The sequence below is a fragment of the Mixophyes fleayi genome, chromosome 5 (genome assembly GCF_038048845.1).
Source record: "Mixophyes fleayi isolate aMixFle1 chromosome 5, aMixFle1.hap1, whole genome shotgun sequence".
Classification (NCBI taxonomy): domain Eukaryota; kingdom Metazoa; phylum Chordata; class Amphibia; order Anura; family Limnodynastidae; genus Mixophyes; species Mixophyes fleayi.
The window spans coordinates 250,797,690-250,819,560 of NC_134406.1; the positions used below are offsets into that span (position 1 = coordinate 250,797,690).

Consider the following 21,871-nt stretch of genomic DNA (forward strand, 5'->3'; position numbering starts at 1 on the left):
GTGCAGTGTGGCCAAAGGGTAATTACTGTACAGAATCTTATCCTGGGGGCCGGCAGGAAAGCTGTGGGACCCTGGGCCCTGGGGGCCGGCAGGAAAGCTGTGGGGCTACATAAATATCTCAAATTAATGTTTAATAGACTAAACACAGGATAATTATATTTTCTACAGTGGATCCCTGGGGATTCTCTGGGAAGCTGGTGACATTTGGCTCCCAGGCTTCCTATTGGTTATCACTGATCTAGAGCACACAGGACATAGGGTGCACGTGGGGTCATGCATCTGATCCCAAATAATCATTGGATATACGATACTGATAATATTGGCTGATCTATGATCCGGTTACTATAAATACCTCATGACAAGTGCCATTACTTCTGCTGGCCTCTTACAGAGCTAATCATTATAAGGTCAGTGCCCAGATACTAGTCAGACACTACGCATCAGAAGGGGAGGTGGGTGCTGCATGGGAGGCCTAGTGGGGCAGTGACGTCTTGTAACCTTCGCAAACATACGTACAGTATGTAAAAGGTCCCACAGCGTGGCGGATTGAAGCCGCAGCATGTGGACCAATCATAGGCGGCTAAATGGATGAGGTCTGACGGTACTGGGGCAGTATGGGCGGAAGATGACCAAACACACACTTACCAACATGCCCAATGACCATCCTTTACTGATTCTCTTATTTCAGTGAATAAATCTATACTGAGGTTTTTGTTTTGCAATATTTTTATTTGGAAGCACTAAAACTCTGTGTGACTTTGTTTTATGTTACAAAAATATCTTAAGGGGAAAAATGATATACGCAGTTTCCTTAAGTATTTAATACCCACATCGTAATATTTAGTAGATGGTTTTTGCAGCAGGAACCGCTTTACGTCTGGGATAAGTGTGCGCCAGCTTTGCACACTGGTGGAGAGTCCAGTTGTTCAGATTAGTCAGATGACACTTGTGCACCCTTATATTCTAGTTACAGGTTCTGAATGAGGTTGGGATCAGTGCTTTGACTGGGTCATTGCAGGACAGTCACAATTTTGTTGTTGGGATGATCCATTGTTAGTTTTCGGGGTCATTGTCCTACTGAAAGATGAACTTTCACCCAAACTCTCTCTTTTTTTTAGCTGAGTGAAATCGTTCTTTATCCCCTGTATATTTCTCCTTTCTGCCTTCTATTGTAACAAGATGCCCAGTCCCTGCTGGTGACACAATGCTTCCACTTCAGAGGTGCTTTTACCTGCTTCATTGTGAGTAGTGTCACCCCCTCGTACAGACCAGTGTTATACAGAGCTCTTCATATAGATGACTGGGGCACCTTCTCTCCAGTCTCAGCCAGTGAACGCTGTAGCTTCTCTTACAAGTAGAGATGCTCAGGCTCGGTTCCTCGGAAACCGAACGCACCTGAACTTAGGGGATCCGAGTTGGCTCACGAGCAAGCTCGGTACTGTCGCCCGCCCTCGGAATCGAAAATGAGGCAAAACGTCATTGTGACATAGTCGGATCTCGCGAGTTTTGGATTCCTTTTTAAATTCCAACATCACGGGGTCAGACACCCATTTTTCTTTTCTGCCACTGGTGTGTGCCAATGTGTCCTAGATGTGGTAGAAACTGCCGTGTGATTGAGTCATTGCTCTGTCGCTTAGCATCCAGCCAGGTCGCTGCAGTATTTGTACCAAAGTGTATGAAAATAATATTGTGACCTGTCAGGTGGTCAAAATTGACTGCAAATGACTTGAAATTAGTGTTATTGAGGTTAATAATAATGTAGGAACAAACAAAAAAAGCAAAATTATGTGATTTTAGCATTTTTTAGGTTTTTTAAAAAAAAAAATCAAAAACCAAAACACACGAGGGTGGTTTTGCCAAAACCAAAACTCGAAGCTAATCCAGATGCAAAACCAAAACCACTTCACTGGGGTCAGTGAGCATCTCTACCTACAAGTCTCTTCCTGCGTACAGATGGTTTTGAGGGATGACGTTTTCTAGACCATATCTGAGTGGGTGATGTAACTTCCACTTCCTGATCATTAAACCAATGGTGCCCACTGGGACATCCAAACACTTTTATATTGTTTTCTACCCTTTTCCTAATTGATGCTTTTGCATTATTTTATCTCTGTTTTTTGGCATGGCCTTAAGTCATTTACACAGCTGTCCTTCAGTTTCACCCCTTGAATCCCTTAACTGTGGCTTTTTAGCCAGAAAATGTGGGAAATTCTGATTTAGGCCAATTGTTTATCACCAGTGGAAGCGTAGAGCCTCCACAACACAGAGATTAAATGCGTATGCAAAGTTGTTTTTGCAACGTAAAAGAATGTTGTATTAAAAAAACTTTCTTTGAGTTACAGGGCTTTCAAGTAAAAATAACATTTAGAAACGTTTTAAACATATATACCAGGAAGTCGGAGGAGAGTAAAGCATTCGGCAGATGGTATAGTACCGGAGGGGGTTATCATGTGTTCCCCAAGAAAAGTCGTTTTCTCCAGAACGAGCAGGGGAGCAAATTTAACCAAGGGCACGAGGAGATTTTAATCCTGTTAGATGGAATAACACATTGACCCATAATATGTATTGAGTGGAACTAATGATTTCAGAAGATGCAGCAGAAATATTTGAGAATGTGACTAAAACCTTTTTCACGTAGAACTATTTATCTAGCTAGAATACGTCTTTATAGTGTATTGTCCCTACTATATGAATGTATGTAGTAGTATTACTCTTTATGTACATATAATATTTAGTGTACATCACAGGCGCCCACAGGTGAAGGAATGAACCTGCCCAGTGTGTGTTTGGACAGTGGGAGGAAGCCGGAGAGCGTGGGACAACGTACTGTATAATCTGTACAGGATCACAGTGATCTAAATCTGTTCTATGCTAGAGGTAGCTCTGCTGAGTTATACGCTAGATTAGTTCTATGTCAATGTTTGGACACAAGTGTTTGCTGCTCTGACTATCCCAAGTCTCTATGATTGAATACATCTCACAGGGTTGGTCCTTGTGGACATTGTGGGCTGATTACTGAAAGAAAGTGTGTTTTATTTCTCTCAACGATCTTCCTGGAATTAAGAGACTACATATAAGAGAAATTGAATTCATTCAGGACTTATTCGGTATTATGGTGTAACTTTGCTGTCATCCTTGGCAAACAAATCAGATTTCACCAATCGGATGAGATTATTGATTTGTATTAAGGATGAGCGCACTCTGATTCCTGGAATCCATCCCCCCCCCCCCCCCCCCCCCCCCCAACATTGCGGATCCGAGTCAGATCCGAGCACTGTCCGGGTATTCCCGCCGATTCCGAAACTTAAAACGAGGCTCTGAGTCATAATCCCGCTGTCTGATCTCGCGATACTCTGAACCTTTAAATTCCCCGCTTGCCGCCGCCATCTTCACTCGGGCATTGATCAGGGAAGAGGGAGGGTGTGTTAGGTGGTCCTCTGTCCTGCTATTTCTCGTGCTGTGCTGTGCTGTGCTCTGTCCTTGCTGAGTCCAGTGGTGCATCAGTCCAGTGCTCTGTCCTGCTGAGTCCAGTGGTGCATCAGTCCAGAAACTGAGGGAAATAATCTCTCGGTGGCTTAACCCACTTAGACTCTCCTGGGGATTTGTGGTTTTAGACAACGCCAGTAACATTGTGCGGGCATTACATATGTGCAATTTCCTTTGTGGCTCCATTATCCCAATTAAAAGGATTTTTACCTGTTAGTGTAATGATGTTCTAAACACTACACTTGAAAGCTTGAGCCTTTAAATGAAAAAGTCACTCTTCATTGCACGAAGATTTGCAACAGGGACAGTTTTTTTGTTCACAAAGTCAACAAATAACACTTCGACGCTGTCTGTCTTTGACATACTTGATGGGATCTCAATGATGAATGCTCTGTACCATGGTCGTCAAAAACAAGAGGTAGTGACGCGCTCGAACTACACCCTCTATATGCTGCAGTGGAATTCAGACCAGTTGAGGGTTTTATATTGTGGCCCCGGTACCAAATTGGGTACTGGGGCCACTCCAGTCCAGTCCACATAGATGCGTATCAGATATTAAACTACATTCACTGTTGCTGCTGTACCAAAAAATCAAATATTGAACCTAAAATCAATATTGTGAGGTGTTCCGAATAGACTGGAAATTAGTGGAAATGATTGTTATTGAATGTTATTGAGGTTAATAATAGCGTAGGAGTGAAAAATAAACAACTTGATTTTTATGCTTTTTTAAAAATAAATCAGAACCCAAAACCCTAAATCAGAACCAAAACCTTTCGTCAGGTGTTTTGGCAAAACAAATCAGAACCCAAAACCTCAAGCTAATCAAAACCCAAAACACTAAAAGTGGCTGGTGCACACCCTTAATTTGTATTCATTTACTCTCTGTATTGTTTCCATTGCCATTATAGAAGCTCTTTGTGTTGGATTTAGAACATTTTCTGCATAAGTATTTATTTTTGTGCAATGTTAATATTTAGCTCTGCTTTCCATAGGGCTCTGGAGCTCCAGCCGTTTTCCACGAAGCCTCTGTTGCGGCGTGCTATGGCAAACGAGTCCCTGGAGAGATACAGACAAGCGTACGTGGACTATAAGGTTGCACTACAGATAGACAGCGGGATGCAGTTGGCCAATGACAGTATAAACAGGTAGGTTTTCATGTTATTGTCACTTATATTGTTAGAAATGACTGTCTTTTACAATGCTTTATAATAACCGTTCTTGCAAACAACCCACCACTTCCTCCCAAATATGCCAAATATTTGTTTCACTCCTCTCATCCTACCTCTTTACCACTTCATGTATAATTTATTCCCCCTTACTGTGCATCCTGCACCACTTTGGTTCTTTCCTTGCACCCCTTGGTAGGTACAATGCTTTCTCTTCCTGCCCCCTTTATACCACACCCACAATACTGTCATACCAGCATAATATAGAGCATTTAGACTGCCACCAGAGACCTCCATATTATAAACCCTCCCCCCACTAATATAATTCCTCTCCAAATGTCTACCATATAGTGAAGCACACTGGCCAGTATATAATACAGCCATAAATGGGTGGTAGTACTGCTGCATTGCAGCTCAGGGCTCAATCACAAGCATCATCCTATTTTCGGGAAGTTTGTGTCTTCTCCAGAGCCATGTGGGTTTCTTCCAGGTGCCCTGGCTCCTCCCACACGTCCAGGTGCCCTGGCTCCTCCCACACGTCCAGGTGCCCTGGCTCCTCCCACACGTCCAGGTGCCCTGGCTCCTCCCACAAGTTCTTCCTTCAGTTCATAACCTACTGGTCGGGTAATTGCCTGCTGACTACCTTTTAGCTTGTGATTACGTTATAAGCACCACAGTTGCAGGGACTGATGTGAATGAACAAACATTCTTGCACTTTTCACCTAGTTAGTGCTGTATAAATAAAGACGGATGATGGTAACAAATGTTCAGGACAGAATACAGCCCTGTATAACTCGCTATATAATACGTCCTATGTCTAGTATATAATATGGCCCATGGCTTTATAAGTGCATATTATCAGTAACAACGACTGTACTGGTCTGATACCAGATTTGGTCCTCCACTGTCAAACACCTTTGTGGGTCAGTGGTTCATTACACGGCAGTGACTGTGGTGCGGTCTGCTGTAGTGACTGTGACCTCCTAAAACTGGCCCCACTGGTATGACACAAAATCACGCAGTTACTACCCATAGAGTTTTCTGTTCACTTAACAAACATACTAACTGAATTCCACTAATGATTGAAATTTTCTCTGTTTGTATATAACAGTAATCATTAAAAAATGTATAATGTTGATGAATGAAATTAGTTAGAACTGACTTTGCAAATACATGTACATGTGTAGTTTCCATTGCTTTACATACAAGAAACTTCGTTATCTTTTCCCACAGCTTTATACTCTGCTGCAGAACTGTGTATAAATCCCACTGATGTGCTGTTATTTCTATAAATATTAATTAAGTCTGATGTATATAAATACAAAGCTCATTGTAGCTCTCAAGACAGTGGGGACGTTTGTGAAAACGGGTGAAAGAATAAAAATGTGATATTGTCCATAGCAAGCAGATTGTAACCACAGTTTATGAAACAAATGCAAATATCTGGTCACTATGAGAAACCACATTGTATCCGTCATTTCATTGTGAACCACACTGTGTAGAATGTAATTATTGTAGCTCTGTCCTGTTACGTGTTAACCTAATTCTCTCTACATGAACTGAGCTGCTTTATGACAAGTGAGGATTAGTTTATTTTTAATTTTGGGGAACGGATCACGGAGCAGAAGTGAAACTGAATTGGTAAATAGTGGGGTAACTTCTGTTACCGCTTGGGCTGACTAGGCTAGGTGAAGAATTCCCAGCCTGTGGAACTTGTATTCATGCAGCTTCTTCAGACCCCTTTCATTGGTTACACAAATCCTCATAAACATTTGTGTTAAACATGGTCATCATTAGACCATGGTCATCATTAGACCATGGTCATCATTAGACCATGGTCATCATTAACTTTTTAATCTATATGACAAATTTTATTTTTACTTTTCAGGCCGTCCAACCTCAAAAAAAACTCTGCTGCAGGCACCTGGTCAGTTTGCTTAATCATAGGCATAACTGTGTCAGTAACTCCGCAGCCAGTGATGCCCAACCACCTATAATGTGACTGATTGATAAGATGGCACAAAGACCAATCTTGTGCTTAAATTCATAGGAACCAATCGGATATCTGTTTTCATTATTCTTGTGCAGGAAATTTAATGGAAGCCGACACCTGATTGGTTGCAGCATATCCATTGCTCTTTACTCCATGTAATTAAATAAATTCAACATGCGTTTGTAAACCTGACATACACAATGTAGTGCGCCATAGCGCAGAATTAATTTGATTATTTGTTTTGATTTTTGCAGCGAACCGGTTGAAAGGAAAATCCATGTTTTCCAACTTGCTGTCAGGGATCTATAAATATATATGAACTATAGTTCATTTTACAACCAGAACCATAAACATTTTTTTTTCCTTTTATTTTTGTTCTGTGCTTTTACCTTTATGGTTAAATAAAACGAAATGTAAATGTTTCCTCCTCCTCAATTCCACTAAATTACTTAATGAAATATTTTACAATATATGCGGGAGATTATAATTCTTTATTGTTTTAGTTCGCAAGGAGGGGAAATAAACATTACACAGAACATTAGGAAAGCCAGTGACACAATCATTACAGCCACCCCAGATCTGAACGTGGGGAATTCAATTCCCGATGTTGTTGTAAAGAACAATGTGGGGTGCGCATTATTAGCGTGAGTACGGTAATGTCAACACAGATTTCTGCTCGCAGCTCAGGGAGCTGCAGGCAAGAACCAGCATTGAAATTACTGTACTCATGGTTATTATGGGCACCAGAACAACGCAGGGAATTGAAATCCGTGTGTTTTGTTTTTTTTCAATGTATGTACTGTTATAGCTCATGTATACCGTGCAAACGTACACATATTATCTTCTTTTCTTTGCCTCCTTTCCAAACAGGATTACAAGAACATTAATCAATCTTGATGGACCCAACTGGAGGGAGAAATTGCCCCCAATCCCATCTGTTCCTGTGTCCACTCAGTTACATCTGCGTGAAAAGCACATGGCTGCCTCTAGCAATGTCCGCTCCGAAGCTGGGACTGGTATGAGCCTTCTCTTCCTACTTACTCTACTGACTTGCTTGGTTATAAAGCGGACAGGATTGTGTCTAGTATGTCTTATCTCTTCCATAATTCAACCTAAACATTGGTATTAGAGCGGTGTGCACTATATTCATTACTGTGCCCTATGTTTACTCTTATTCAAGTTCAAGGTTCATGACTCTTAAGCTTTGGTCCGTTTCTAAAACAAAGGACAAGATAAAGGACAGAGTATAAAATAAACATTCTAATAATGTAGCCGCAGCTCATTGCTGTGATAGAGATGGCTACTTCTCCTGTGTCCTAGTAGAAGTACTATGTGCTTGTTGCTGCTTGCAGTACATTCCATTCATTTCAATAAATACTCTCATATTAGCTTTTCTTAGCCGTGGGATTGATGCAGAGCAGATAAAAACATGTTGGGTAACGAAGATTCTAAAGGTTTGTTTCTGACAGTCTTTCAGAAGGGCCCAGGTTTGTACTAATGCTTGGTATAAATGTCCTTACTGGTGGACCTTGCTGCCAGTTGCACTGTGAGGCTAATTTAACAGTAGATTATAACTAATTTCTTTCTCATGTATTGAGGACTGATGCCTTGAGTGAATAAAGACGTGTGGCAGTACCCCCCTATATCTGTGTAAATGTGGGCAAAATAGATAAACAAAAGCTCGGAAAGATTACAATAAACCAACATCTCAGGAATTGAGTGATAAACTAGTGATCTACACCGATCAGCCACAATGTTACCACCACCGGACTAATGTTGTGTAGGTTCCCATCGTTCCGCCAAAACAACTCTCACCCATAGAGGCATGGACTCCACAAGACCTCTGAAGGTGTCCTGTAGTATCTGGCACCAAGATGTTAGCAGCAGATCCTCTGTAAGTTGTGAGGTGAGGCCTCCATGGCTCGGACTTGTTTTCCCCGCTCATCACAGAGATGCTCGATTGGACTGAGATCTGGGGAATTTGGAGACCAAGTCAACACCTTAAATTCTTTGTCATGTTCCTCAACCCATTCCTGAACAATGTTTGCAGTGTCTCACATTATCCTGCTGAAAGAGGCCACTGCCATCAGGGAATACTGTTGCCACAAAGGGGTGTACTTGGTCTGTCACAATGTTTAGGTAGGAGGTACATGTCAAATTAACATCCACATGAATGCCAGGACCCAAGGTTTCCCAGCAATACATTACCCAGAGCATCGCACTGCCTCAGCGAACTTGCCTTCTTCCCATAGTATATCCTGGTGCCATCTCTTCCTCAGGTAAACAACGCACACGCACCCAGCTGTCCATATGACTAAGGAGAACGTGATTCATCAGGCCAGGCCACCTTCTTCCATTGCTCCATGGTCCAGTCCTGGCGCTTTCGGCGATGGACAGTGGTCAGCACGGGCACTCTGGCCAGTCTGTGGCTACGCAGCCCCATACGCAGCAAGCTGCGATGCACTGTGTGCTCTGACACCTTTCTATCATAGTCAGCATTAATGTTTTCAGCAATTTGTGATGTGATTAGACCAGACGGGCTAGCCTTCGTTCTCCATGCGCATCATTGATCCTTGGGCACCCATGACCCTGTCGCTGGTTCACTGGTTGTCCGTCCTTGGACCACTTTTGGTAGTTTGGGAGATTCTCTGACCCAGTTATACAGTCATCACAATTTGTCCCTTATCAAACTTGCTCAGATCCTTACACTTGCCCGTTGTTTCTGCTTCCAACACATCAACTTCAAAACCTGGCTGTTCACTTGCTGCCTAATCTATCCCACCCCTTGATAAGCGCCATTGTAATTAAATAATCAATGTTATTTATTTCACTTGTCAGTGGTTTTAATGTTGTGGCTGTTCGTGTAGCGTGAATTCAGTTCTACAATCTCAGACTTTGACTGGGAGCTGCCATGATGATCTGGCTGAGAAGTGTTATTTTGAGCAGAAATGTATATGACCAGATCACTCGAAAGTCCATGATGATGGAAATGTTGCATAACAAAATCATAGCTATAGTATCCACAACCTGAGGGTAGTCACTTTGTGCATCTGTGCCTCTTACTAGGAACTTGTAGTTACATGATCTATGTGCCTGGGTGTAGGAAGCCGTGTAAGTCTTGCATTCCGGTCACATGAGCACAGATCATACCATGTGTGCTCAGCCCTGGGGTGTGACAAGCTTTCCAGTAAACAGGAAGGTGTAATGAGTAAGCAGAACTGTCCTGACAATCCAAGGGGAATAACGCAGCTCAATTCATTCTGTGTTTAGCTGTTTTATTGCCAAAAGTGCATAAATTTAAAGGGATTAAAAATGTACTTTTCGTCTGCAGGAAATGGCTGGTTAATTTGTTTAATTACACTATAATACCCAGACTCCTAAATAATATCTGTATAACTGTTGAGTTCTGATGTCTTCAGTCTTTATTAGGAAACTCATGTGTTATAAGGATACACCGCCTACTGCTAATTATTATGGATATTGGAAGACCCCATTAATCTCGGCGAGTGTCTTTTATATGGTAACTGATCTCCTCACTAACGGATGTCCTTGTAATTTTATAGGGATTATATGATCAAATGTTTATTGGAAATCCTACGAAATAATATTTAATTCAATGAATGTTAAATAGCACATACACATAACGTATATTACGCTGATGAGATACAAGAGTTACCTCTGCAGCCTACACTACATGCAGCATAACTGGTTTTATCTCTCCAGGTGAGTCTGCCGAGGAGAGGTTCTTATCTCTAAAACAGGAGGGGAATGATTATGTGAAGAAGGCTCGGTACAGAGAGGCTATGAAGAAATATACAGAGTGTCTAACGTTAAATCCCGAAGAATGCGCCATATACACCAATAGGTGAGAATCGCTGATTAAATGGGATTTTTTTCTGATGTCACATCATTCGGCTACACCGGCTGGCACTGGGTTTGAATTATGGTAAAACCACGATCCGTCTGCTCTTGTCACCTTAGTTGCATTGTCACAAATTTCTTACAGTAATGTGGACAGAAAAATGTAGTCTAACCCGTCTGCTGCCATGGCAGAGATGATTATATAGGGCGGTAATTTTGGTATGTATATTTAGGTATTTATGTCCATTTTGCAAAGCACTTGAGGAACTACAAGTCCCAGCATTACATGACCCAGGTATAAAATGTTTTGGTTTTTTTTTTTCTAAAAAAAAACAACAATAAAACAAGATAATCTCAGCTTCATCCATTCTGTTGTACATGGAAGTTTTATTTGTAGAGCGTCCCATTATAATGGTCTTGTTCTTGTAAATGCATCTTAATATCATTTTAAATTTGATTTATATCAATAATGAACGTATTACTGATTTATCAGAGATTTGGGATAGAAGATGAACTTTCACAGAAATATGTTAGTGTGCAGTGAACAACTACTGAATCCTTTTCTGCATAAAAGGAGAGTTGTTCTGACATGGAAGGGGAGATTCAGTACAGTTCTTCCCCACCAACATGCCGCACGATGTGTTCACATTTGGCTTTAATTTCAGGCTCTCCACTGACACCCAAACTGTCTGGATGACTAATGATGCATTTCCGCTGAGCCTATGTTTTCTATTGCAGAGCGCTGTGCTACTTGAAATTGTGCCAGTATGAGGATGCCAGGAATGACTGTGACTGTGCCCTGCAGAGGAATGCCTCCAACATCAAAGCTTTGTACAGGCGAGCTCAGGCCTACAAAGGATTAGAGGTAAATGGGGGGATATTAACGGACAAAACTACCCAGCTGCTGAAATTCTGTCCCGCAAGCAACTTATTTTGTAATGTGATTTAGTCATCGGCTGCTCTTCCTGTAGACATTGTGCCGTAGTCTGGTGCAGCAGGGACAGTGGTTTGTGTGAATGGAGACATTCAAAACATGTGCTGTCTCTAATGCACCTTACATGTCTGTGCAGAGTAAGTTATGTCAGTGTGTGTTGTATGGAGAGAAGAAATCATATCTGTAAAAACCGTGGATTAACCCTCTCGGCCCAAGTCTGATGCTGTGCCATAAAATATTATGGGCATGATAATATGCATATAATACATGTTTGCTGCTCTTATTACATAGGGACTAGGTAATTCTATAGAGTTTATGGACATTCGATTGCACATGTATTAAACATGATCTTTGGGGGCAGTACTGGGGGTAAATGTCCACACTGGCTTCTGTAATAGTTGGTTCTCTTCCAGAACCGCTTTGTAGAACATATCAATGAGCTCTTTAACTGAGTTATGACGTTGTCTATCACTCTTATCTTCCTAGTCCATGAGGGACCGATGGGAAGACCAGCTTGATGGTTAAGTTGAACTGGAAGTAGATTATACCTAGAGGAACACTTATGGGCCACTGTGGTTGGGCTACATTACCCCTCCTAGCAGACCGGTGTGTGGTGGGAGTTTAGCACATAGAACCCCCAATGTGGAGTGTCCCCAGTCTACTAGGTAGCTTGTTTTACTGTGTGGATCATGAAGGATCTCCATGATCACAGTAGAAGGCAGAGAGATTCACTCCCTTCTAATAGTATGGGCTGTAAGGTTGTTATCACTACATCCACAACACTGTATCTCTGTAGCCCTAAGATCTCGTCTTTACCAAACTTTACAGCAATATTATAGAAATATCTTTCTTATTGTGATTAGTACATCTAGTGTGTAAGGAGAGCTCCTGCCTTCTTGTCCTGTAAGGCTGCCGCTATTCCTGACAGCAGTGCAGACACGTAGTATCCCTTCCTTCCTCTGTAGTATAAAGCATCCGACGTGCTAACTCGCTTATTGTAATCATCCTGGATTTATACAGCACATGCATACCCTGCAGCGCAGTACAATGTATATTCATTCACATCAGTCCCTGTGGAGCTTACAATCTAATTACCACATGTTATTAACATGTATTTGACTCTGCAACACTTTACAACTGGACCTACTGGTATGTCATTCTACATGGGGAGGAGGGGGGGGGGGGGTGTCATGCAGTTATGGGGGAAACATACAAACTCCCCAGAGCTGCAGGGCTACTTTACCCAGGTCTCCCTGCTCCTTTTTCTGCCATGTGAGACTAGTAATAGATAAATGGAACACAGACCACTTCCAACTGGCCTGTCCTAGTGGTAAGGAGGATATGTATGTATGTATGTATGTATATGTGTGTATGTATGTATGTATGTATATGTGTGTATGTGTTTAATTCTATATCTCTGGTTCATCATTTATGTGTAATAATGTAATTAATCATTTTAGAATTATCAGGATTGTGCCACCGATCTCCGAAAAGTTATATCGCTGGATCCAGACGTCACAGAAGCAAAGACCCTCTTAGCAGAAATCGCTCCCTTCTTAGAAAAGCAAAGAAAGAAGATCCTCATAGAGGAGGTACGTCCTTTGTCACTTTATAAGACCTGCAGTACAGATATCTGGGCTCTGTGCTGTAATGCAGAGACACATCGATGGGATACTTCTATACTATGAACAGAAGAACAGTAGCGGGATTATAGTGTGGGTTTAAAGGTGTAATCGGCTATATAGACCTTCTGTAGGTACCGACAGAGCACATTCCATCGTCATTGATGTGAGCAATGCTGTCCACTCTGCCACCTCTGCTTGTATGATAGTGTAGTGGGGGTGTGATTATTGTGTGGCTGTGGGGAGGGATTTTGTTTTTTTTTGTTTTTCCCTCTTTCGCTGTTGTCATAAATGTCAAAGAATAATATGACAGTACCTAAAAAAAGACTCTGTGGTGAATGATCCGTGGTTAAGTGAAGATAAACATTCTTATGCATGTAAATAAAATTATATCACTACAATTATGGTAGTTATCAAGGATGAGCGAGACTTTACAGTGGAAACATTGGAAGTTTTGTTGCGTAACTACATTGACCAGACGTATAATTGTTGATGTTTATTAGAACGTGAGATAACGACACTGTTTTGTGAAACTTTACAAATCGCTGTCACCGGGGAATGAATAGCAGAGTCACAGTCACAGCAGCAGGCGGAGTATAAGTCCATTAAATGTTTAATAGAACGATGACCTCTGAGAGGTTAGTTCCTGCACTGATTGGATTCAGGCTGAAAATAGCAAGTACACAGCAGTCCTGTAATTCTCTCCCCCACCCACGTGGTGATCAGTCTGTTACTGGGAGTCTCCGGGCTGTGACAGGGGACAGAGCACATGATGCTGCTCACTTCACTGTCACGGAGATGTTCTGTAACTTTATGGGGAGAACGACAGGTCATCGGAAGTGTGACGCAGCCAGGTATGAACTGCCCCCCCCCCCCCCCCCCCCTCCCAAACACTAAATCTTCTGTCTTGTATTCAGGCCAGAGAGTTGTCCAAAGCACATTGTACATAGGACCTGCAGTTTGACTGCTCAGCCTGGAAACTGCTTTTGATAAATATCAGGAAATTAAATATGTTGAATATTAAAATAATCATGAAGAGATGAGCCCATTGTACTAACCCCCTAACCTCAGAAATCACTATGTACAGCTAGTAGTGACCCTCCACCCAGAGCAGATGCTTTGTTCCCCAACATCCCACTTCTCTTCCTATTGCTGAATGTATTCATCCCCTGCTCAGATATTTCATTTATCCCAGGTAACTGCAATAAGGAACATGGGCGTATTGTTCATTGTGTGCCGGGTGGAAGGGACCATGTTGGAGATTTCTGCTAACGTTGTTAATTGTTTTATTACATGAGCAGTAGAGTAAAACATCTTAAATCAAAAGGGTCCCCCAGCCAAAGAATAAAATCCAACATATCAAAATTACTTTAAAGCTTACGCCGGGGGTGGAGGAGCCCACAGTCCGCCTCTGAAGCAGCTGTTCAGTCCGTTTTGGTCCAGGACTGCTGTGACGTTGGTTATATCGGTGGTCAGGGAATGATAGAGGGCACTTATGGAAACTGGTGCTCAGGATATTGGGGCTGTAACTTATTGCAACCAAGCTGGATGTTTTCTAAGCTTCACCACAACATGATAGGAACTGGTTCCAGCAGCTTTTTCCTGTGCGCCAGGTTTTTTTTTTTGGTTTTTTTTTAATATCCCCCAAAATGTTGCATAAAATTACATTGAAGTGGAATGATGTCTCTCAAGTATAACATTCTGCGGTGTAGCTGGTCTGCCGGGTGCCACCTTCCACCTGACTGGAAGTGATTTTTTAACAAATGTATCAATGACTTGACATCCAAGACACATTATGTTGCTGTTTCACAGCTAACTGCAGAGAATGTGATGTTGCACACAGCAACTAATTTGCTTTTCTTTTCAAAATGTTATTAGAATTGTTCTGGTTGGTACTAGTTACACACCTGCATCTTAAGATCTGTGTCACCTAAGTTACTTTCCTGACAGCTGAATAGATGTCTGTTGAATAATCCGTGTACGGGGGGAGTTTTACTGCAGCGGATAACAAAGCAGGAACATGGAAAATAGGACATGCTCTACTTTCCCTTATTTCTGTTTCATAATCCACCTTTGTAAAGCTCACATGTACCCTGCACCATTGTGTCTCCATAGAGATGAGTGTGCACCAGGCTTTTAAAAATAGTCCCACTGTCCTTTTACCTAAGACACATTTACTGACAAAAATACAACTGGGCAGTAACCCACAGCCACAAAGCTGACATGACATTTGCTTTCGATATAAACGTTGGATCCATTTCCTCTCTGAAATAACCTACTTGACCCTAGTTTCTGCCCTTAGTAAATGATGAATGCCTTGTTCAAGTCCAAAGGACCTTGTGTCAATACTACAGACCTCTCGCCAGCTTTGACACTGTCAACAACCCTCTTCCCCCTTCTGTGCTCTCCATTCTCCTGGCCTCTCTCCCCCCTCGTCTGTGCTCTCCATTCTCCTGGCCTCTGTAACTCAGATTTCATTCTACTTTTCCAACCGCACTTTTTGCAGCCTGATTCATTAAGGAGAGCAAAGCATAAAAAAAAAAAAAGTAACTTGGCACCTTTTCAAAACCATGTCGCATTAGAGGGGGAAGTAAATTTTAAAATATGGGGACAGATTTATAGTTTGGTAGGGCATGTCCTAGATCAACTTTAAATTTAAGTGCAAACGCAAAGCTATAAAGTATTTGTGTGCTACATAAAAAGCAGCCAATATTTTACTTGCGTGCAAACTAATAAACTAATTTGCACCCCTTGCATTGTAGCATGGTTTGTCCAGTGGCAAAATTACTCCTTTTCTTGCTTTGCTCTCCTTAATGAATCAAGTTCTTAGTGTTTCACAATGGTAAAACCTCTTCTTCCTCTTTTAAATGGTGTACTACAACACTCTGTTCTGGGGCTCCTCCTGTTTTTAACCTAAACCACCAGCCTTAATAAAACCCTATGGCTTGCAGTAGCACCTTTATGCTGGTGCTAGCCTAATTCATCGTTCTACCCCACACGCACTCCTTCCATAATTATTCTAAGTTCTTATCTGCCGTTCAGATTGGAAGTCCTACCACCATCTTAAATTGAGTTTATCCAAAACAAAGCTGATATTTCCCCCAGTACATGCTCCTGTACTTCTTACATTTTCCATTACGGTTAACAACACAAACATAGCACCTACTTTCAAGGCCTAATTCTTGATTCTGCTCTTTTCAATAAATGACCAAATCCTGCTCATATTTCTAAAATATGCCTCATTCTGACACAAGCCGTCACCAAGGTCTTGGCTCACTCCCTCCTATCTTGGTTTGACCACTGTTACTCTGTTAAGTGACCTTTCTGTTTCACAAGTTGTCCCCACAATAGTCCATTATGAACCCAGTTACCGGGTTTTTCACCTCACTCTGAGTCCTTGTACTCGCACCCTCTCAGGTATAAAAATCTAAATATTCCCCTTCACCTATAAAGCCATCCACAATGTTTCACTATTCTACCTCTTCTAGTTGCACTTCTGAGAGAAAACGCCCTTCAAGTAATGTGATAAAATATGCACATAGATGTGGTACATATAATAAATATCGATCCGATCAGGGCCAAATGCAGGATTTGTAGAGGGGGGATTCCACACCACACCACCAGTGGGCGTGACCAGCATGCATGGGGGCGTGGCTATAATTTTAGTCGTGTTTGGCTGCTCTCCAACTCTTCCTATCCCCATAATATACATGGGCAATGCTGCGTGCACTACTGTTAGGCGCAGGCAGCTCTCCCTTTTCAAGCAGAGCCGTGTGAAGCGGGGGCAGGGTCCAGCCACCTTAATTATACAGTGCCCCAGGCTTGGAGGGGGGTTTCCAGGCACTAGGAACCCCCCCTTCCTGGTTTGCCTATGCCGATGTGCCCTTGCTCTCATGGTTAATTGAAGACCAAAAATGAGGCCAAACTGAGTAGTATCTTCTATAAAAAAACATATGTATAATGGGGGTGATGCTTAATAGAAACCTACTTCCACTTATCTGTAAACCAGCAAATGTAGGAGCAGATTGCTATTACAGATGGTTTCAAAAGGCCATGATCACTTTTCATATTTAGATTGTAAGCTCATAAGCCCTTTTCACCCTTTTGTGTTAGTATATAGTGTCGGTGTGCTTATTACTAATTGTGCAGTGCAGCACAAACTTTGTGCTCTATAAATACTGCATAATGATTTGTTCTATTTGTAGTGGACATATAAGTGGTTGCTATGGGTTACTGCACACTTACAGATCTGCTTGTTGTTAGTACATAGCCTCCCTTTAAAGTAGACTTATTCCAGACAGCACGTAGAATACACCCTGTACAAAGACCAACAAAACTACACCGTAAATGTAAACTTTGTTTCTTCAGGTGGACGAGAAGGAGGAAAACGCGTCTAATAAAGTCAATGGGCATGAGAAGAAGGTGTCGCCCAGGAAGAACAAGAAGTCTGACATGATAAAGCCCAGCAATGCCTATGAGTTTGAGCAGCTGATGAATGAGAACCGAGCAGAGAAGGACACGGCGGGCTGCGCCCAGCTACTGTCTGTCATAGACCCAAAGGACTTGCCAATGTTCCTGAGCAACAAGCTGGACCCGGAGACTCTTCTGCTAATTGTACGGTCCCTGAAACGCCATGTTCTGGAGAAGAACCCAACACTGGTGTATCAGCACCTGTCTCACCTCAGCACAGCAGATCGATGCATGGTAGGAGTCACAGGAGGGGGCAGTGTAACTTATCAAATACTGGACAGTCAGCATCAGCCCTCACACTAGAACCTATAGACGGACGTCACTTGCTGCTGCTGTTGATGGGAATGTAGGATCACCCTTATCCGTTATGATATTTACATTAATTTATATAGCAGGTATTGGGTGTATTTTGCTTTTTGTGGAGGACAATAAAACGTATGCGCTCTCTTGGGTCTTTCTTGTTGCTAAATACAAGTTTATTGTGGAAAGAGAGTCGACGCGTTTCATCTCTATACAAGGTGTCCTCAGGACTATGTAGCGAAATGCGTTGGTTCCTGCTTTGCCACCATAAATACAAGCATCTTGTACGTGTAAATGATGTAACCAGCAGGAACAGCATTAAGAGTGTAAGCGTATTGCTGTAGGGCCCCAATTATAAGTCAGTTTGATTAGATCACAGGTGTACTACACATGTTGGGATCTGTCGAGCCGCAGCTTGTCCAAGCTTGGATTAGATACTAAGGTAGAAATTTAGGTTAATGGATCAATATCTACTGTAGTTACAGAGCTGACTGGGGGGGGGGAAGGGATTCAATTCCCTGTGTTCTTCAGGACAACGCCGGCTGCACACTTACCGTTAGTACGGAAATTTCAATGCTGATGTTTGCAATCAGCGTTAGTACCGTAATTTTAACGGTTGTTAAGCGCAGCCCGCATTGTTCTAAAGAATTGAATCTAACCCCCCTCCCCCCCCCCCCCCCCCCCTCCTTCCAAGTGTCTTGTGCCTCATTGATATCACTGGTCTCTTAAATATGCAGTTTCATACATATTGGTCTTAGCCTCCCAGAATGTGTAGTAACAAGTATACTTTAATATATTTCTATGAAGCCATTGTTGTCTTCACATCTGCCTGTATTCAGGGCTATGTAGGTTATTGTAAAACATGGGGCCGATGATGAAGTGGTATAATACACGGATGACCTACACACCACAGATATAGCTTTTACCTGAATATGTCTTCTTTAATCTACCTTTCAGGTGGTGGTATTACTTCTCAACAAGCCAGAAAAGGATGAAGTTCAGGATCTCCTCCAGAGTCTGTCAGAAAGACAGTGTGAGAACCTTGATCCGGACGCTGTATCAAACTTGGCACAGAAATACGGGCTCTGAGCTCCGCACATGGATCCTCTGCACGGTTTGATCGATCATATCATTAGGGAAGGATAAACTATGCAAATCACAATACATCAGCTGACTGATAACTTATTCAGCATGACTGTTTAAATATTATTTAAATGTAAAGTTGTTCTATTCATATATACCTCCTGGATAATAGGATGTCATCGATGTAAGACATCCCTTCCTCTGACACCTTGGTCAGTGCTGTCCCTCTGCACAACCCATTAGGAATCCTTCTGCAAGTATTTATTGGACCCGTACGTTACCCTACAGACGTCATGTCGACGGCTACGACCGATGGACGCCGCACACCCCAAGATCTGAACACAACGGTTTTGAGCCTCATCACTGCAGCAGACCAGGACTATGCTTAAATGTGTTGGCAAGTTATACATTCAGTAGTATTTGTGGGAATTTTCATACAGCTGCCTTAAATATGTCCAAATAATAACAAGAACCTGAATTAGAATTTTTAGAGACTTCTTTAAGAACCCACTTTATAATCTATCTCAGTAGAACTGTAATCTCCCCTCATACGTTCTGTGGACAGATTCCTCATCCGCTTCCCCTCCACCGTTGTGGCATAAATTTAAAGGGAAGTTATCACTAGAACTCAATATTCATATGTCCTCTGTTTATACAGAGGAATCCTAAAATTCTCTTTATTCTTTTGGGGGGTGGGGGCTCTTCTCTACAGCAGTAACCCTTCGTACTTGGGCTTCAGTGCTGTGATATCATTAAGTTTGACCGTATATCTCTATAAGCAGAAAAACGACATGTGCTTCGATGATAATAAAGGCAAGGTTAATTTGTGGAACTAAATTACTGTTTTATATATATATATATATGATATAACTGAGCTTCAGCCGTACTACAGACCACTCCTTATAAAACTGGCATCTCATCTGGCCTTTTTCTTACTAGATATATATATATATATATATATATATATATATATATATATATATATATATTGTACTGCTTACCTACACACTGTTGGGGCAGCCACTTTGTGGCCTGAAATATTGTTGTTGTTCAGCCAAATATTTTACTAGGAACTAGTGACATCACTCCCCCAAAGGCTGCAGTCTGTATTGCTTAAAAATATTGAGCATTCTCGCGACTATGGGTTCAGCATACAAAATAACGGCCCTCGCTGTGTGTAGGTGACTGGTCCACTGTAATTCTGTGATCCTGGCAGTAGCCGTACCCTAATGGTGTTGTCAGATGGGAGCTAGATAAGCACAGCGTTCATAAGAGCTCAATTACTGAACGCTCTTCAGAGCTTAATTGTCCTTTTGTAATGGGAGGAGTATCCCCCTTCACATGAGCCAATCACTATGGCAGAAATAGAGTTCTTATGAACTCTGCGCTTTTCTCACTAGAAAGCACAGCTTTCATGAGCTCCTTTGTGACATCACCCTGCGTACAAGTAGTGTTCTGCTCTATGTTCCCTGCTGATTAGATTTCAGAGGAAATGGGTTTTCATCAATGGGTTTCTCATAGATCAGACCATTCAGTTTGGGAGGTAAAACTGCTTCTTGGTTAGCCAATAAGGATCAAATTAACCACATGGTGGCGATAGAGATTCCAAAAATATCATCTCATGGAGTCTTCTCAATTAAACAGAAGCCATGGAAAAAAGTGGTTTGATTTCACAAGAAGCTCAAATGCAGATTAGACACATTCCTGATGATCATATATTATCACACAAAGTCTGGTATAATGTAAGCTCTACGGATCCTATTCTGTGTAATGATCTCTGCTTTCCTGCACTGACTGTACACTTTCATGTAGCAATATGACTGCTATTCATATCCCTGCACTAAGGGCCAGATACATCATCTGAATAGACAGCAACTGGCTTCCAGCAGTAGGAGTTGGAGTACAGCTGCAAGTACAGTGTAACGGCTACATGTTCAAACCTGGTATGAATAGGTTACTTTTACTGTAAACAGATTATGTATTATTTGAACATTTAAATCCTGTTTTTAAATACTAAACAAACATAAGCATACAAATAGTTTAAAGAATTTAACACAATAGTTAAACTGTAGTCTCTTGTAGGAATTTGAATTGGCTGTTAAATTAAAATTTAATGATTTACTTGTCTGGTGTGCTCAGTTCTCCAGATTCCAGTGTCCCAGTATCCTCTAATGGTCCCTCATTGTTCTGATATATACTTGTTGCCCCATTTTAATCGGGCGGTGGTGTTGTCAGAACTCCTCCTCTTTGCACTGGGAGTTCATGAAGGAGGAGCATTGACAACCCGTTCTGAAATAGGCCAGCGGAACCAGTATACAGCAGCACTGGACTGTAGAAGTCAGAGACCTGACAGGTCTGGTGAATGGTGCGCCTTGGATACGGAATATCCACTAGTATGCTTTTACCTATCTTTGAGGACAACAAGTACATTTTATTTTATGGTGGTGATCTGTTCTTTTTCTCACTGTTATGCCAGCGACTTTATCCCGCTAGTAACTGTATGAACGTCTGCTTAAATCTTGCTTTAAATAATGAAGACCGTTCTGTCTATTACCTGCTGGAACTGTTCATATTAAATGATAAAAGATACAATATAGTATAAAGAGATCCCTTTAATCACAGACCTCACATGTAACACAGAATAATTACATGTTCTCGCTTTTAATAGTCGTGACACACAGCAGTTTGAGCTCCATCTGTTTCCCATTTCCCTGTCTTTGCCATTCAAGTACAAAATGTGACAAAAATAATGACGCTGGAGTGACCTGCTCAGTAGAACCGTTCTGCCCAACCTGCAGTGTAGTTCAGTAACATTTGCCTAGTCATGGAACGTTGCTGTGTGTAATGCCGTGGTATTCCTTTCTTCTGCTGCCCTTACCCATAGCAATAACGCAGTTTTGCAGTGGTCTGTTTTCATGAGGACCTGTGTAATACATATTTTATGTATACCAGT

At 41.8% G+C, this 21,871-nt stretch overlaps 1 protein-coding gene across 1 annotated transcript in view; it reads left to right on the forward strand.

Moving 5' to 3' along the window:
* SPAG1 (sperm associated antigen 1) overlaps positions 1-19,755 on the forward strand; it is a 59,387-nt gene extending 39,632 nt beyond the window's left edge. Inside the window, exons 13-19 of the mRNA XM_075213879.1 lie at positions 4,482-4,634; positions 7,519-7,664; positions 10,372-10,513; positions 11,248-11,374; positions 12,904-13,035; positions 17,434-17,769; positions 18,793-19,755. Of these exons, the coding sequence (XP_075069980.1) occupies positions 4,482-4,634; positions 7,519-7,664; positions 10,372-10,513; positions 11,248-11,374; positions 12,904-13,035; positions 17,434-17,769; positions 18,793-18,924 (1,168 nt within the window). The 3' untranslated portion in view covers positions 18,925-19,755. The remainder of the gene's footprint in view (positions 1-4,481; positions 4,635-7,518; positions 7,665-10,371; positions 10,514-11,247; positions 11,375-12,903; positions 13,036-17,433; positions 17,770-18,792) is intronic.
* Positions 19,756-21,871: the final 2,116 nt, after the last annotated feature.